This window comes from Gossypium hirsutum, chromosome A09 (genome assembly GCF_007990345.1).
Source record: "Gossypium hirsutum isolate 1008001.06 chromosome A09, Gossypium_hirsutum_v2.1, whole genome shotgun sequence".
Lineage (NCBI taxonomy): Eukaryota > Viridiplantae > Streptophyta > Magnoliopsida > Malvales > Malvaceae > Gossypium > Gossypium hirsutum.
In genome coordinates, this window is record NC_053432.1 from 16,289,516 (window position 1) to 16,308,574 (window position 19,059).

At 31.8% G+C, this 19,059-nt stretch overlaps 2 protein-coding genes across 2 annotated transcripts; one reads left to right on the forward strand and one right to left on the reverse strand.

Annotated features, from left to right (window-relative positions):
- Positions 1 to 6,442: 6,442 nt before the first annotated feature.
- Positions 6,443 to 7,928, forward strand: LOC107888856 (uncharacterized protein At1g28695). The gene is made up of 4 exons (XM_041076124.1): positions 6,443 to 6,609; positions 6,701 to 7,051; positions 7,128 to 7,412; positions 7,447 to 7,928. Exons 1-4 carry the CDS (start codon positions 6,469 to 6,471, stop codon positions 7,615 to 7,617), a joined length of 948 nt encoding a protein of 315 aa, XP_040932058.1. The 5' UTR covers positions 6,443 to 6,468; the 3' UTR covers positions 7,618 to 7,928.
- A 358-nt stretch (positions 7,929 to 8,286) lies between these two features.
- Positions 8,287 to 10,131, reverse strand: LOC107888855 (30S ribosomal protein S21, chloroplastic). Its single transcript, XM_016813104.2, has 2 exons — positions 9,468 to 10,131; positions 8,287 to 8,566 (listed from the first exon to the last, which is right to left on the reverse strand). Exons 1-2 carry the CDS (start codon positions 9,890 to 9,892, stop codon positions 8,455 to 8,457), a joined length of 537 nt encoding a protein of 178 aa, XP_016668593.1. The 5' UTR covers positions 9,893 to 10,131; the 3' UTR covers positions 8,287 to 8,454.
- Positions 10,132 to 19,059: the final 8,928 nt, after the last annotated feature.

Consider the following 19,059-nt stretch of genomic DNA (forward strand, 5'->3'; position numbering starts at 1 on the left):
AAGTAAAACACGAGAGTTCACAACACATGCTAAACCTCGATTTACTTGGGTAATATGCCGATATCTCCCTCCAATACCATCTCCACTCCCCCGTCATACACCAAATCACGAATGTACTCAAATCTCGTGTTCAATCTAAATTGAGTATTAAATTCGATAATATATTTCCAAAAATAATTCAATTCTAACAATAGAACATATATATAATACCAATCATCAATTTATACAAATGTTAAATTTTAACCGTATAAACTTACCTAGTTAAATTGCAGAAATGTCAAAGTACATGGGTATTTTGGTAATTTTTCACTCTCCTTGATTTTCCACCCGACTTTGATCTAAATTAATAATTTAATTCAATATATTAATTTATACAATAAAACAATTCATTTCATGCAATTTGGTCATTTTTGACATTTTTACAAAATTACCCCTGAAGTTTTACTTTTATTCAATTTAGTCACTGAGCCCAAAACATGCCAATTGTAACATCCCAAAATAGGGCCTAAACGGAATAGTGATTGCAAAACCACAAATCCGAGGTAGAAAAATTTATTTTATTATTATTTTGAGGTGGTATGATTGCATGATTGTGTGAAAATTTCGTGATGAAATTCTATGTATAAAGTGCTTAAGTTGAGGTTAGGGACTAAATCGAATAATTTGCAAAACTTACATTCTAGAAGTTTTTAGTATGAAATTGCTTTGGAATATTAATTAGGAGGGTTTAAATAACAATTTGACCAATTTTAAGTTCATGGACAAAAATTAGGACATGGAAGGAATTTTTGAAAGTTTAGTAAGGAGGGGCAATTTGGTCATTTGGATATTAAATGAATTAAAAAGGGAAAAATAACACAAAAATGGTCATCTTCTCAATTAGTTTCTGTCGATTTTTGCTCTCCTCCATAAATGGGTTTCTTCAACTTTCAAGCCTCATAGTAAGTGATTCTAAGCCCTGTTTTTAATTATCTTTACGTTTTTGGAGTCCCGGTAACTTGATTAAGCTTATTCTAGCAATAATTCAACCTAGGGTTCATATTTGGAAAAATACCCATAGCTGAAATTTGTGTATTTTGGTGTTTTATGATAGAATATGAGGTTTTAAATTATGTTAAACAACTTATGCTACTCGGTTTTAAGTGAAAACGAGTAAAAGGGCTTAAATCGGAAAAAAAATACCAATAGTCATAAGTATATGTTAGAGTGTGATTTTGATATTGCCATAGAAGGGAAAAATGATCAGCATGTCATAAAACATAAGAAAATGGGATGAAGTTTAATTTACGAGCCTTGGAGCAAAAGTGCAAATATGTGAAAGTTTAGGGGTAAAAATATAATTTTGCAAAAGTTTGGGTCACGGACTGTTTTAATAAATGTGAATATTAAATAAGTTAAATTTGCTGTTATAGATCAAGAAGAACGAAATTCAGGAGTAGATCGGGGAAAAGAAAAAGTAAAGGACTAAATTGTAAAGTTTAGTCACATTTTGTATCAAGGTAAGTTACAGTAAATAAATGCAATATTCTTTTATTTTACATTATTATTTTCAATATCCAGCATTTATATATTTATGTTATGAAAATGTTTAAAGTCGAATTTAAGGTGAAGTGACAGAGGAAAAGTGTTAGAAAGCCCCGGTTGAACCCTAGGAATGTTAGGATATTAGGGTTGACAGGACAGAACAGAAATGAGCCATGTAAGTCCATATTAGAAATATGACTTTGGAGACAGGATTGAGCCATGTAAGTCCATATTATATATGGCATTGGAGACAGGAAAAATTCATGTAAGTCCATGTCAAAGACATGGCATTGGCAGGATATTGAAAGACAGGAATGACCCTAGTATCCTTAGTATTCCAAGTGGTTCAACGGGTCAGGGTACGAGTTAAATTACAGTGAATTAACAGCAAAGGAAAAGTAGATTATATTTATGAAAAAGGAAAGGTCAGGTAAGAAAGAAGGTAAGGGAATAAAGAAGAAGATAGAAATTGAGAAGTAAAGAAATTTATGATGTTAGATGATATTATGCATAATTATCCATTATGTTGAATGTTGTGATTTATTTGCTTGTAAGCTTACTAAGCCTAGTGCTTAATCTCTTTATTTTCTTCTTCTTATAGTACTTATCTAGCCACTCGGGGATCGAAAGAAACGTCGGAGGCCAATCACACTATCAAAGAAATAACTCGGTATAATTAGACGTTTTGTTTTGGGTATGGCATGTATAGAAACTTAGCTACTTTTGGTATAATATGAACAATGAATGATGTGTAAATACTTGCTGTGATTACCTAATAAAATGGCCGATGATATACATGTTTATTAATATGTATGATTGAATGGTGATTATCACATGAAAATTATGAAAAATGTGAAAGTAACCTAAAAACAGATTCAAGTAACAGAAATGACGTAACTTTGAAAAACCACTAAAAATTGTAGAAACATATTTTAAAGATGAATAATATATGAAATTAAATCTTATTATGTCTATTTTTTTATGGAATAAGCAAAACAAGTAAAGGTATTATATTTTATGAGATATCTGAGTTTCAGTGAAACAGGGTCAGAGCGATTTCTGGATCCCCTATTTCAACTTTAGAAATTCACCATAAATTGTACAAAACTAATTAGAAGTTGTACTTTATATGGTTAGAATCCTATTTTGAGTCTAGTTTTAATAGAAATAAACGGCTTAGTCATATGAATTTTTTACAGGAAGAAACATGGTTCATAGTAAGAAGAGGTCAGTGCAGTCGAGTTTTGAAACAGGGGAAACTTGAACTAATAAACTGTACTAATTGGCCAAGTCAAAAATCTAAAAAAAAAATTAGTAGATAGATATATGAGTCTAGTTTCAGGAAAAATTTACGGAGCTTAATTTCGAGTTTTGAAACTCGAGAAATGAATTTTTAAGTAACCATGACGCAGAAAAATAATTTATTCCGAAAATTAAAATAAGTGGTTTAGAGTTGTTTAAAAGGTAAGATAAGTTTAGTAACACCTCAAGCTTGACTCCGGTGACGGTTTCGGGCGTGGGGGTGTTACACCAATTAACCATTTTTAATGCAAACCCATTCTAGCCAAATATTCATGGCATTCAATACAGCCCATTTTTGCAATAATTTCACAACAGGCACTTATATTTTTACTATTTCAACAGTTTAGTCTCTAATAAAAATTTTATTAAAAATCACTTAATAAAATACTTTTAAATAAAAATTAATATCTAAAATTCATCATTTGACATAAAAAATCACAAGATTCATCAATGACAACATTCAAAATCTTTAACAGTTTCAAAATCGAAAGTACAAACTAACTAGATCTAGTTACAACGATTTCAAAAATATAAAAATTACAAGAAATAGAATCGATTATACTCACATGTAAAGGAATAAAGCCAAAACAGAAACCTCCCCCATAGCTATGGTGTTCGGTGGAAGAAGAAAATGAAATAAAAATGTTTCAATTTCACTTTAATTTATGTTAATTTCCTTTTAATTACAAAATTGCCATTGAATCTATATTATTTTATCATTTCTATTCAAGTTGCCGTCCAACCCTATTAATTAATGCTAAATTACCACATAGGTCTTTCATCATTTAGTTAATAAGCTATTTAATCATCTAAATGTAATAATTACTAAGTTTTGCATCTTTTACAATTTAATCATTTTTCTTTAATTAATTATCAAAATGTTAAAATTTTTCAATGAAACTTTAATATCACCTTAATGACATTTCATAAATATTTATAAAAATATTTACAGCTCAGTTTATAGAAACGAGGTCCCAATACCTCATTTTCTTGAACCACTTGACCTTAAGGTCTTAGCACTTGAACTTAATAAATCGCTTATAAAATAAAAATCACTATATCAAAAACCTTTCCAAGTCACAATTAACTCGTAAATATTAAATATAATATTTACGAACTTACTCATTTGATTTGGTGGCCCTAAAACCACTATTTTCGACTCCACTCAAAAACGGGTTGTTACACAAAGTTTAGATAAAAAAATGTAACTGTTTATGAATCAAGACTTCAATTGATGTTGTTCGATGGTTAAATTTGCAAGGATGTGCTTTTAAAGGTCATAATGAAATATCTAATTCAAGAAATCGAGGTAATTTTCTTGAATTGATTACATTGTTAGCTCCCTATAATGATAAAGTTTCAAAAGTTGTTTTGGACAATACTCCAAAAACTGCTAAATATACTTCTCATATGATCCAAAAGGAGATTTTACATATCTTGCAAATAAAGTGCGTCATAAGATTCATGAAGACATTGGAGATTCTAAATTTTGTATCATTATTGATGAGGCATGTGATGAATCTAAAATGGAGCAAATAGTTATTGTTTTGAGATATGTTGATGAGAAATGACTTATAAAAGAGCGCTTCTTTGATCTTGTACATGTCCAAGATACTGCAACAATAACTTTGAAAGATTAAATATGTGTTGTTCTTTCTCGTCATTGTCTTAATGTTCAAAATATCTGAGGTTAAGGATATGATGGTGCTAGCAGCATGTAGGGTGAATGCAACGGTTTGCAAGCATTGTTTTTAAATGATTGTCCTTATGCATATTATGTTCATTGCTTGGCTTATCGACTCCAGGTAGCATTAATTGTTACTTCTCAAGAGGTAATTCCTATTCATAATTTTTTCTCTGATTTGAACTTCATTATTAATATAACTAGTGCCTCTTGCAAATGCCATGATCAATTACAAGCTGCCTAAGCAATTGAAATTGCAAATATGTTGGTAATTGATGAACTTGAAACTATTAAAGGACTTAACCAATTTGACACTATGAAACGAGCTAGAGAAACCCGTTGGAGCTCTCATTTTAGTTCTGTTTGTAGCTTGATAAGGATGTTTGATGCTACTTATTATGTTCTAGAAAATATTATTGAAAGTAGCTCTAATTGTTCTATCAGCAGGGTCGGGGATGCAGCTGTAGCATATAAGAAGATTACATATTTTGATTTTATTTTTATCTTACATCTAGCAAAAGAGATAATGGGTATTACAGATATTCTTTGTCAACATCTATAACAAAAATCCCAAGATATTAGTCTTAAGCACTAAAACTTTTATACAAAAGTTGAGAGAAGATGGTTGAGACAATTTGTTGGAAGTTGTGAAAGCATTTTGTGAAAAACACAATATTGAGGTTCTTGATATGGATTCTCCATATGTGGTAAAACGTGGTTGTCACCAACATGTTGATTTCAATATGGAGCACCATTATCGAGTTGAGATATTCGATGTTGCTATAGATTCTCAATTTATTGAGCTAAATAGTAGATTTAATGAATGGACAATTGCTCTTCTTACCCTTAGCTCCGCTTTGGATCCTAAGGATGCTTATAAATCCTTCAATATGAATGATATTTGTTGTATTTTGGAAAAATATTATCCTCTTGATTTCACTGAGCAAGAGAAAGTAATCTTGAAGTATCAGCTGCAACATTATAAGTAAAATGTTCCAAATCATCTGAAATTGCAAAATCTATCTGCAATATCTGATCTTTGTCAAGGATTACCAGAGACACATATGTCAAAGGTATATTTTCTTGTTGATAAATTAATTTATTTTCTGTTGACTCTTCCTGTTTCAACCGCAACTACAAAAAGAACATTTTCGGCTGTGAAAATTGTGAAAATAAGGCTTCGCAACAAAATGGAGGATGAGTTTCTTACAGATAATCTTATTGTTTATATTGAGAGAGAGATTGTTGAAACTTTTGATTTAGACTCTATATTTAGTGATTTTATTTCCTTGAAAGAACATCATGCACAATTTTAAGTAATGATACGCTATTTCTTCTTAATTGTTAGAATACTGCTTCTTTTGATTTGATTTTTTATATGCTTAAATCTATTGTCATGTTGGAATACTACTTCTTTTGAATCGATTGTTTATATGTTTAAATCAATTGTTATATTGAAATACTAATTCTTTTAAATAGATTGGTTATATGTTTAAATCGATTGTTACATAGCAACTCTAATGTTAGCTTCCCTCTCCCCCCCAACCCCCAACCTCCAAGATTAACATCCTGGCTCCGCTAATAAAGCTACTATTTTCTATTACTAATAAAGAACTTAAATAATAGTACATATAATTGTTTCTGCTTTCAAATTCACTTTTTTTCTATTACCAATTTTTATTAGTCAATTATAACAAATATAAAACCTACCAAAATTAACAATTAAGCTTACTATTCTCTTTCAACAAAAAAGGAAAGAAATCCCTGATTTCAAATGCCGGATTCCTACCTTTTTGCCAGCAATGAAAAATCTAGAACAATTTATTGAAAATATATGAAAATTTATTAACATTTTAATTGAAAGAATATGAAAATTAATAAGAAAAATGGAAAATTAATGTGCTAAAAATTATTAATATCCATATTATTGCTACCTTGATTCAGTCATCAAGAGCAACATGAAAGGGTCGAGGAGAATTTCAAAGCCGCCGCCGTATTGTCTTATTGTTACATTGTTGATGTTCTTCACCTTCGTTTGCTTGATTTTACATCAGTTTTCTTACAAATCAAACACCCACTCTCTTGTCCACCCACAACATGTAAGAAATATCTTCCCCCATTAGCTTGTTTTAAATGTCAGATTTTTATTTTTATTTTTATTTTTTATGTTTGTTGGTGTTTTAACTTCAGGATTTTGAAAGGAAAACTCTGCTGCAAGCATTAAGGAAAGCTTCAATGGCTGATAGAACAGTAATCCTGACTGTCGTTAACGGAAATTGGGCGAAACCGGCATCAATCCTGGACCTATTCCTCGAAAGCTTTCAAATTGGCGAAGGAACGAAACGCCTTTTAAACCATCTGCTTATCATTGCTGAAGATAGCCAAGCTTTTCAGTACTGCAATTCCAAGCATCCCCATTGTTTCCAACTCAAAAACTTCCCAAAGATACAACCAAGAACCCCAAGGAACCTCATGTTGAGTCCAAGCAGAGTAATTTTATTAACCCAAATTGTAGAATTGGGTTACCATGTTGCTTTCACTGTAAGTTTATAAGTTTTCTGAAAATTGTGATTATTTTAGCTTTTGAGGCAAGTTTAATTCTGGTTTAAGATTGCAGAATGCAGATGTAATGTGGCTGAGGAATCCATTGAGTAAACTTGTGCCTGATATCGAATTGTCAATCGCTTGTGAGCTTTATCTGATGGATGCTGAAACTTATGGTATCAGTGGAGGTGGAGGATTCTTTCATCTCAAAACCAACGAAAGAACTTACCAATTCATGAAAAACCTAAACTTAAAAAGGGTTTTGTACCCTGATTCTGAGCACCAATCCCTCTGCAAAGTTTCCGGGAACAATGGCTTCATCGACCTTATCAGAATTAAAGTTTCATATTTCAGTGAAGTGAATTTTGGTAGGCTGTCTGCCATGTGATTTGAATCAGATATATACCATACAAGCAAACTGCTGTGAAGACATTGATAGCAAGATCCATGATCTGAAGCTTGTTCTTGATGACTGGAGAAAGTTCAAAGAACTGTCTGCAAATAATGCTAGCTCGAAACGGTCGCCTTTATCGTGGAGAGCTCCACAGAAATGTATCGCGTGATTTCAATTCTCAGAAAGCCCCTGGGACAGGTTTTTGGCCCTCATGTAAGCTGTCCAGGTGAATCCAACAAATATGTTTCCGATCTTATAGCTTTTTACGGTAGACAAAATAGTATAGATTCAAACATTTTCCTATTCTAAACATCAAAAACCAAAACTCGATAAAGGTTGGTCAGTTGCCAATCATTGTATGGATTGTAACTTCACATAAATTGATAATTGTCCTGAGACATTACCTCAGTTTTAAGATTACATATCACAAGATGCCGAATATAATCCGACAAACAATGCAAGAAACCATCGATTTCATAAGCACCTACCTAACATGAATTCAATAAACACTAGGACTGAAACTATCCAAGAGATTCGTCAATAATGCTTTAAGCAATATGATTTTCAAGAGTTCGAGAACCGACTAACAGATTAGTTTTATACCTGCCATTGATTCAACAGATTTTACGAGTCTGTCCCATTTAAATTCCAACCAACCTATTTAACTCAACATGAAGCAGCAAGCTCCAATATATTTCTTTCATCGTGTGATCCACCACCAAAGTTGGAGAAGAAGACTCAGGCATACCTAAGAATAAGATTTCACACCTTCCTTTGCAACTCAACGAGTGAATGAGCAAAAAGAAAAACGAAAAACATAAACACAAATTTCAACATATAACTGATACTAACTGCCTTAATAAGGTCAGGAAAATCATAGTGATGTATAAACTGCCTTGAAATCTATTAAGGAATGAACATTTTTACTAAAAACATTTACAGGGTGAGGGTTCAACCAAGAACCAAAGATAAAGATTAGTAACTAAAAAGGCATGGCTAAATGTGATCAATAGGGAAAGTCTGCGTCGGGCATGTCCCAGTTATCTTCGTCATCCCCATCCTTCTTCTTTGACGATTCTTCTTGTTTGCTCGGTTGCGAGTATCTTGCTTGGGGACGCCTGCTCAGAGTGATGAAGAAGACAATCATAGATTATAGCAGAAAACAACATGGAGGATGCTCACCATTCACAAAGTAAGATTTTGACCCTAAACTCAACAAGAACATAAGAACTAAGAAGGGGAGGCTTTACCAAGTTCATCGGAAACTAATAAAAACTATGAATAGACAAGCTATATATCCATTGAGGTTCAATGCTACACCTATCTTAAACACTACTCTATATGCTAAATTTTGATGCCTTAATTATAAGATGATGAAGTTGTCTCCTAAAACCATATACCGGAGATAGATTGACTGAATTCGTATTTAACCATTGTATTTGTAAAATCAAACCAAAACTACAACAAGCTTCAATGTTTTTTTTTTTTGTTCCATTGGCTAACATACAAATATCTAACCAAATAAGCTTGTGATAAGCATTTTAAGTCATAACAAAACTGAATTCACAGTTTCTAGCTTTATTTCTCTTTGCATAAATTCTATTCTCCCCACTTACTCTCCTTCATGCTTCACTAAGGGAACCAAATTTGCCTAAATTTCATATGAATTCTTCACCAAGCTTCAAAGTTTTTTTTTTCTTTGGCTAACATACAAATATCTATCCAAAACAGCTTGTCATCAGCATTTAAGTCATAATTAAACTGAATTCACAATTTCTAGCTCTATTTATCATTGCACCGTTGTTTTTCAAGCTTCACAAAAGAAACCAAATTTGCCTAAATTTCATATGAATTTTTCAGCCTTTCTCTTCTTTTCCCCTCAAATCAAGAACCAATAATACCCACAAAAACCAAAACTTTCAAAGCTAAAACAAAACCTAAATTAAACAAAAATTCAAAAGAAAAAAAAGAGAGGAAGCTACACGTAGGACACGGCAGCCGAAGTTCTTATCTTTTTACCTTCTACGATTACGCTTAGCAGCCTCGCGTGACTTACGTTTCTTCTCATCTTGCTTATTCTCATGGAACCTTCTTCTTTTACATTCTTGAATAACACCAGCTTTCATCACCTCCCTTCTGAACCTGTTAAGCAGCTTTTCTTCAGGTTCATTATCATCCACAATAACCTGAACGTTGTAAGCTGATTTGAAGAAAAGGGTATTCGAATATGCAAGGGAAGGGCATATAACTGATGACAATTCAGTTGATGATGAAGGGGATTGATCCTCTTGAGCTGACAACGAAAGGAGAGTGCTTTTGGGCTTTTGGGATGAGAGTGAAAGGTTGTTGAGAAGAGGCGCTTTGGGCGGCGGCGGTGGTGGTGGTAGAGGAATGGAAGGCAAAAAGGAGGAAAGGAACTTGGAAAGAGAGAGCCAAGTAGCCATTGTTACGGATTGGTGGAGTGTTTGTGGATGGGAATTCTATTGGCTTTGCTTTGATTGTTTTATCATACATCAACATAAGAAGATTAATTTGGGATCATTTTGGATTACTATGTCATCCAAATTGTTTTGGTTCAGCCATCTGGGTCTCAAATTATTAAAGCAGGAGGCTTGATATAGATGAGGTTTGCAAGTTACTTTACCATATCCCCATTTAACAAATATATACATTCGCCACTTTTTTCATGCGACTGTAATGTTAGAAGCTACAAAATTACTTTAACTCGGTTGATATTCAGTACAAGGGATGGGAATTCAAGTTTATAATTTTATTTAAAAGTTGATAATGATATGCGAGTAATTATAAGTATTGTATAAAAATAAATTACACTTATATATTAAGAGAGGAATATAAGGGGAGTAAGTTGGTCGGGACGAAAAGTTAGAGGTTATGAAGAGAGAGAAGTACAGAGGGGAGCAAAGTGGTTGAGGTTGATTCACCCGTTAGGATGAAGAGTCAAAGATTATGAATAGTGGAAGTTAAGAGAATGTAAAGGCTAAAAACTCTTAATAACTCACGTGATGTTTGGTGATCGACAATTTCATGTTTATAATAAAAATTAGACATATGTTCGAATGATTATCCCTAGAATGTGAGTTTACAGTTGACCTCTTAACTTATTGATGACAGATTTATTATTTGAATATTTTTCTGACTTATCACGATGGAGTATAACAAAAATAATAATATTAATGTATTTTAATAAATTTCAATTATTTTTATTATTAACATATTAAATATTTGATATAATCATTATTATTAAACAAATATTTGAGTTAATTCACATGATTTTATCACATTTTGATCAAATCTACCATATAAATACATATAAAAAATTGCTTACATATTAACTTAATATTGTGAAGATGTGTAATTTATAAATTTTTATTCATTATATTGTAAGTATAAATTCTATTGTATTTAGAGGTTGCATATAATTATAAGGCTTGAAATCATGTTAATACTAAATTTTGATATTGATGACCGAAAAGATATTTCAAAAATATATTTATATATAGATAAGTACCTAGTGATATCACACGTGTACGGCTTGTTAAAAAGAGGGAAACATTTACGAAGTACAATTTACAGATTGAGAATGAATTTAAGCTGGAAAGACTAGAGAGCGTAAGAGCAGGCTTTTTCTTATCCTAATAATATAAAAAATTAATTAAGTATTAAAATGAGACAATTAAAAAATTAAATATGAAAATAGACAAAGGCTCTAGTGTGTATCGGTGTTGCCTGACCAACTGGCAACACCACTCCCACTTTTCCTCCAATTATGCCAAAGTCATTATTTAAAAAAAAAATTAGTATTGTGTTAGGCAATGTCAATATATATATTTTAAGTAAAATACCAATATTTCTTCGGATATAGCAGAGTAAAAATATGTATTTTCTAATGATGTTGTGAGTAAAAAAATATATTTAATAGTGTTGTCGTCACGATACTAATAATATTTTTTAATACTTTCTTTATTGTTGGTTAAAAAAACAAAAGAAAAAGTCAAATCTCCCTTTTTCTTTTGTTTTTTTTTTCAATTTTTAGGAATTTTCTATTTAAAATAAAAAGGAGGTTTGGTCCCCCTACCCCACATCACCAGAAGAGGAAAAAAAACACAAAGGGTCGACAAAAAAAATTTTGAGTTCTCAAAAAAAAAAAAGGGTTTAGTACATTTTGAAATAAAATTAATTTTTTTTGGAGTTTTAGGAGGAAAATAAGAATTATTAAGGTATGTTAATTTCTTTTGTAATAATAAATTTAAAAAAAATATTTTTTTTATAATTTTAGATTAGATTTTTGTTTATTTTTAGTTATAACTTTTAACATTATATTTTAAAGATTAAATTTGTAAGGTTTATGGATATATTAAGATAGTTTTAGTATTGTATTTTTTTATTTTGTAATAATAATTTACATTTTTTAATATTAAAAATATAATTTATATTTTACAAAAATTAATATTAAAAAATTTAATTATAAAAATGGGTTAGGAAAAAAATTTATTTTCGTTATTTGTATATTGTTTATTTGTTCAGTCAATGATTAAAATTTTATTGTTTGTGTAGATATCGAAATGAGTTCTTTTATTAGAGCAAATGATCACACAACAATGATGATTAATGTGCCGGTAAAAAATGTTATTTCTTATCCATGGGTATAGTTATAAAATTGCACGTCAATTTTTATTTAATTGGAACATTTTAACTAATGTGCTAATTTAATATGGTCAGGGTGAGTACTGCGTGTTGATGGCATGTGTCCATGGTCCAAACTATCGACCGGACGAACGGGTTATGCCGTACTTGGATGCTGTTGGATTTAGATTAGCGACATTGCTCCGGATGATCGAGTTAAGGGTCGACTTAATATCTGCATTGGTTGAGCAGTGATGCTCGGAGATGCACACATTTCATTTGCCGTGTAGGGATTGCACCATCACCTTGGAAGATGTTGCACTACAACTCAGGCCCCCAATTGATGGTTATGCGATCACAGGTTCAAGTAAAGTGTTTGAACTTGCGACTCTCTGCTATCACTTGCTTGGACGCTTGCCCGGTGATGGTGAAGCTAGATTTATGAGTTTGAAATTTCCCTAGTTGAAGGAAATTTTCGAAACCTTATCGAGTAGTTCTACTAAGTGGGAGAAGATTTGCGCTGCTCGGGCTTATATACTGCAGTTAATAGGGGGTACTTATGTTGGACTCAAATAATAATAAAGTGCACTTGATGTACTTGCCCCTATTGTCTAATTTGGAATATGTTTGTTCGAACGGTTGGGGCTCCACAGTATTAGCAGCGTTGTATTGTGAACTTTGTCGGGCAACAAAGCACGAAACACAATATATAGACGGGTGTCTGATACTACTGTAGTCTTGGGCTATAACACCCTATACCCAACCTGGTCGCCAAGCCCGAATATTGGATGCCACACCACCGTCTCATGCCATATACAATAAGTAAAGTTCATTCTAGACGAAGCATCCTCCATTTTAGTATCCGTATAGGTTTTAAGTCAATTATACTTGTTAGTCATCAAAGTTACATGAAAACCATACATGAAATAGTCTTATAACAATAATTAAACATGCATAAGGTCCATTTAAAAAAATCTCAAAACTGTCACGTAGGTACCGATACTAACACTAAGGTATCAATATTTTCTTTAAGTGGTATCCATACCACCTGGAAAAACAGTACCAAACTTGCATTCTGTTTTTCAATTAAAAGCCAAAGTCTCGAAAACTATCAGTACTTGCCATGAAATATCAATATTTTAACCCTGAGTATCGATACTCGAGCAAAGGTATCGATACCAAATCTCTATTCTGACTCACTGCACATTTCAAAACACAAAGGTATCGATTTTAAAACCCGATTATCAATACCTCTACTCTAGAACTTAAAAATGCAACATACATAAACAATTAATCCATTCCAATTAAGTTCCTAAACATCATACATCAATTATTTCAACAAATAATCATTCAATGACCTAATTAACAGTTCAATATCGCAAAATCGTGTTCAAGAAAGTAGCGACAATTCATGAACCTAAGCATAACAATAACATGTAATCTTTATAAACTGAACCAAAAACTGGCAAAATGTTTAGAAGTTAACATGGCTATAAACAAGTCTACCACATTGCCTTATTCATAGCTCAAGTATCGATTTTTTTTAACATATTTTATAGCTATTTTTTGAAAATTCATTAAAATTTAAGAATTCTTTAACGAAACGTCAAAATAAGTTTAGAAACATTATAATCATGTTAAAAAAAAAGTTGAAAACCACTTTGAAACTACTTTTTTATGCAAAATCTCGAAATCCACCATTAACAACCCAATTTTTGACTTTTATTCAAAACATGCGATTTAATGGCTAAAAACTTGGTTTTAAAGAATAAATAACATTTAAAACTAATGGGAAGATGAATTGTTACCTTAGTTGACGAAAAAATGAATGTTTGATTGAAAACCCGAAAGCTTAACAATGTAGAAAACTAATGTGATCTTGGGTGTTTTCTTGGATTTTATGGAGATATTTGGCTTGGGTGATGATAGAAATCAAAACAATTAAGGTTGAAAAACAAAAAGTGGAAGAGAGGAGCTTTGGGAGGAAGGGACGGTTAAACCATGAAGATGGAGAAGGCTAACGTGAAATTTATAGGTGGGGGATGATATTAGTGTGATTTTTATAATTTGGTTTATTTCTTCATAAAGACACAAAATTTTTACAAATTAGTTCCTAATTCAAAATTGAACTTCTTTAAAACTCTTTTTCGAAAATTGATTTAATTTTCAAAAAATCATAGTAAAAAACATTACTAATAAACCATGTCAAAAAATTCCAAACACTCTACAGCTAAAATCCCTAAAATACCCTTAAAACTCTTAGGCCTTATTTTGGGGTATTACATGGGCGTTGTACATGATGTTATTTCAAGATCACTAAATACATGTGTTCCCACTCGTAAATATGTAATAAATAAATAAATAAATCTTGGATCAAGAATTTTTTTTTATGAAAACATGTTCTTCCAAGTTTGCTTTGTTTTTAGATGATATACTTGTCTGGGTACCGGGAAGTCGGAAACCCTCATTGCCTATCAACAAATGATTGAGGCACACACCGGGGAGGGGGTAATTTATTTCTTAAAATAAAATTATATTAATATCATGTAATTACTTTATTTATTTATGTTATTTTACTCATGTCACTATAACCATGTTATGAATTATGTAGTTCGTGTAAATGTCATATATCGCACAGGACGTTGTGTCTGTAATTCCTCTGTCGGCTCATGTCCACTCACTCGTATGGTGCATTAACGCACTCGTGTTGAATTTTTTAACAATTGATTCGTGTAACGAGGATCGATTGGGGTGACAGTTCGAGTGCAAACAAGATGTTTCGGACGTTCCACAGAATTTTGACAATGTCCACGGAATTAACAAGAGGGGAAAAGATGCAAAAAATTAGGCATTAAAGCATCAACAACATATTTCATTGTGGAATGCCCAATAGGAGAAGAGGCCTCGGTTGGATTTATTTTTTTTAATTTCACGCCTTCAATCGATTATCAGCGTTGGTAAATGGTGTAACAGCCCATTTTTCAATAAAATCGGAATAGTAGTTTCGGGATTACAAATCTGATCCAAAAATAAAATTTATTTTTATTTTATTACATGGTTCGTAATATGTTAGAAATGCCATGTGAAAATTTTGATAAGAAAATTTTATCGATTATGTGTTTAATTATGGGAAGGACCAAATCGCATAAAATGAAAAAGTTGAATTCTAGTAGCTAAAAGGATCAAATAGCTATGGAATTCAAAAATTAAAGTCCTTATATGGTAATTAGACCATTAATAAAAAGTTAGTAGATATTTTTGGATGATTCATCCATGGAAAATTAGAAAAAGGCTAAGGACTAAATTGGAAATCAAAATAATTAAAAGATGATAAATTATTATATAGAAATAAAAATCATTTTTATCATCTTCTTACCCAGAATATTCCATGGAAAGCCTAGGAGAGAGAGAAGAAACTTTCTTGGCCAAATTGGGTAAGTTTTCTTGCTTGTTTTTAGTAATGTTGATATTTTTGAAACCGGGATAGCTCAAACTATCTAGTTGGGGGATTAATTTGAAAAGGTACCAAGGTATGGAAATTGGGTCACAGATGAATATGCTGAAAACCTAAAATTTATGGTAGAAAATGAAAGGTTGTTGATAGATAAACAACTTTTACAAAGTGATTTTTGATGAAAACATGATTTAGGGACTAAAATGTAAAGTTGTGAAATTTGATGAAAATTCTAAAATTTATAGAAAATATGTGTTGTAAATTCTAGATTAAAATTTCAGTTAGGCTTGTAATAGGGAGTAAATTGCATAAATTTCATTTTCCGAGCTTAGAGACGAAATGAGAATTTATGGAAAAGTTAGGGGCAAAATGATAATTTTGCCTAGGTTGTAAATTGAGTCCACTTGAATATGAAATGTGATAAATTGATGTAAAATTTACTCATATAGATCCAGATAGACCAAATTCAGAGCTAGAACGAGGAAAAGAGGAAAATGCCAGATTAGTAGATTTTACGTACACGAGCATTTGTCGAGGTAAGTTCGTGTAACTAAATTGTGTATATTTATATGCTTGAATTAAACGTTGTGTTTGTGATTGTATAAATATCATATATATATATGTATGACATTGAAAACATATTCGAGAAAGCCTGATAAGTGATAATGCCTGAAATAAATGATAATGTCTGATAAATGATAAATGATAAAAAAAATGTTATTGTTATACTCGAAATGAATGTGGAATGTATTTATTTGAATTATATGAATATTATAAATGTATGAAATAATCACATGCCTGATAATGCTGAAAAAATGTTTAAATCCCAATTGAATAAATGGAAAATTGATGGATATGTGATTTTCCGAAATGAATTAGGTCTTGCATTTATTGCTGACGGGATTTAGCTCGGACTAGTAAACCTATTGACCTCATTACAGAAAGGATTTAGCCCGGACGGGTAATCCTGATATAAGTCCTCTTGAGCATATCTTATAGATTGGATTTAGCCCAGACGGGTAATCCAGATCAAGCTCCTTAGAGCATATGTCATAAAAAGGATTTAGCCTGGATGGTAATCCTGTTGTATACATGTGTGGCTCGAGAGTGTACACTTTGAAATAGTACCTTATGGGTACTATTGAATATGAATTGACGGATCCTGATTTGTAAACCTTGAGTGTACTTCCTGTGTATCCATCGATATTTCAAATAAATTCAACGGGTGACAATCCAGACATGAGAAGATATGAATAATAAAATGAGTTATTACACGTATTCGTCTGAAATACAAGAAAATGATGATACATGACAAGTGATATATGAAAATATGAGATGATGATATTTGTATATGGAAATCATTTGATGAGAATGTTCATCCTGATTATAGACTTATACACCTTGAGTGTACTACTACTTGTGTGACCTTGGTATTTCGAATGAACATGAAATAATCTGAACTCAAGATGAACTATTATGAAATTATACTTGTAATATAAAGAGATGATTCATACATGTTAAATGAATACATGTTGTGGAAAGCATATGTGCATAGAAACTTGATTGTTGTTGAGCCCATATATGTTTTGATGTTATTATGGAATATATGACTAACAAGGGCAATGAGGATATGTGTAGGGATTGAGGTCAAATTGATTGAATATGCCTTACATAGTTACCTCAAAATAGAATGAATGGTAAGTTAAATACCATGTTATATGAATTTACTAAGCATTTTATGCTTGCTTAGTTTTATTTCCCTGTTTTAGAGTAAATCAGAAGCTCGTTGGATTGAAGGCTTGGCGGAGATCACTCACACTATCTATCGGTCTATTTTGGTACATATGGTAAATTAATTGTGGTTATAATGGCATGTATAGGTTATATTGGCCATATTGACATGTAAATGTAAATGATTATCGTAATCTAGCCATTGGAATGACTGTTTTGGTACATGTATATATGTATTTAAATTTATTTTATGGAGATAACATATGTAACACCCCGTACCCGAGACCGTTGCCGGAGTCGAACACGAGGTATTTACGGACTTATTTCATTTATTTTCACAGTCCATTTTAAAAATTTTCAGATAAGCTGGCTAACTGCGTCACTGTTACCTTAAAAATCATATCTTGAGTTCCAAAACTCGAAAACCAGTTTTGTAAATTTTACCTGAAACTAGACTCATATATACATCTACAAATTTTTTTCTAGAATTTTTGGTCAAGCCAATTAGTACAGTTTATTAGTTAAAGTCTCCCCTGTTTCAGGGTTCGACTGCTCTGACCTTCATGCATTACGACTTATATATCTTCCTGTACAGGGATTCATTACTTATGCTGTTTGTTTCTCATGAAACTAGACTAAAAAAGGAATCTATACATATATGGAATAACCTCTATTTATCTCTGGTTAATTTATAGTGAATTTCCAAATTTAGATCAGGGGATCCAGAAATCGCTCTGGCCCTGTTCCACGAAAACTTAAATACCTCTTAAAATACGACTCATATGATCTTTTCGTTTCTTCCATATGAAATTAGATTCATCAAGGTTCGATTACATAATTTATTCACTATTTAATTACATTCCTAATATTTTTAGTGATTTTTCAAATACATACCACTGCTGCTGTCAGCATCTGTTTTTAAGGTAGACTTTACCTATTTCATAGTTTCCATGATTCAACTAGCCCTTTAGCATATATAGTACAAAATATGATCATGATTAACCATTCCAATGGCCAATCATTGCCAAGCATATCCACATCGCTCAATAACCATATACATACAAAATGATTATAACTCTATGCTCAAAATATATAAGCCATTTTCGCATGGCTATCCAAATATATACAACGCCAAAGTACTTGACTAATAACACAAGGGCAGTCCTATACATGCCATTAGCAGAGTTCAACTAAAAGAGTACCAAAAGGGCTTTGATAGTGTGGACGACTTCGACTTCGACAATCCCGAGTCCGATAGCTGACGAACCAAAATCTATAAAACAGATAATCAAAGAAACGGAGTAAGCATTTAATGCTTAGTAAGTTTTGAGCAATGAAGTTAGACACAATTGAAGTATAGCATTCATATGACTAAACGGATAATTTCATATACACACATTCTCAAAATCATACCTACTTCACATTACCAACCCTTATACTCATACATAAGAGATCAACTTAACCAAAAGTCGGAAGCTCATTAAACGACTGAGCGAATACTATTTAAAAAGAATCAACTAATCCAATGCATATACGAAACGTACCTCATCGTTGGGATTTTACGAGCATATTAATTGAAATTATTACAGCAAGATTGCTCATTCCCAAACCAAGTACCTTCAGGATTTAATCGGATATAGCTACTCGCTCAAATGCCTTCGGGACTTAGCCCGGATATAGTAGTTCGCACAAATGCCTTCGGGACTTAGCCCGGATATAGTAACTCACACAAATGCCTTTGGGACTTAGCCCGGAATTAGTAACTCGCACAAATGCCTTCGG

Excerpts from the sequence above, each read along its gene's own strand:
- LOC107888855 (XM_016813104.2), bottom strand. The coding sequence starts at position 9,892 with ATGGCTACTTGGCTCTCTCTTTCCAAGTTCCTTTCCTCCTTTTTGCCT. Across the intron at positions 8,567-9,467 it reads GCTAAGCGTAATCGTAGAAG|GCGTCCCCAAGCAAGATACT; the intron begins GTAAAAAGATAA and ends CACTCTGAGCAG.
- LOC107888856 (XM_041076124.1), top strand. The coding sequence starts at position 6,469 with ATGAAAGGGTCGAGGAGAATTTCAAAGCCGCCGCCGTATTGTCTTATT. Across the intron at positions 6,610-6,700 it reads CTCTTGTCCACCCACAACAT|GATTTTGAAAGGAAAACTCT; the intron begins GTAAGAAATATC and ends TTTTAACTTCAG. Across the intron at positions 7,052-7,127 it reads GTTACCATGTTGCTTTCACT|AATGCAGATGTAATGTGGCT; the intron begins GTAAGTTTATAA and ends TTAAGATTGCAG.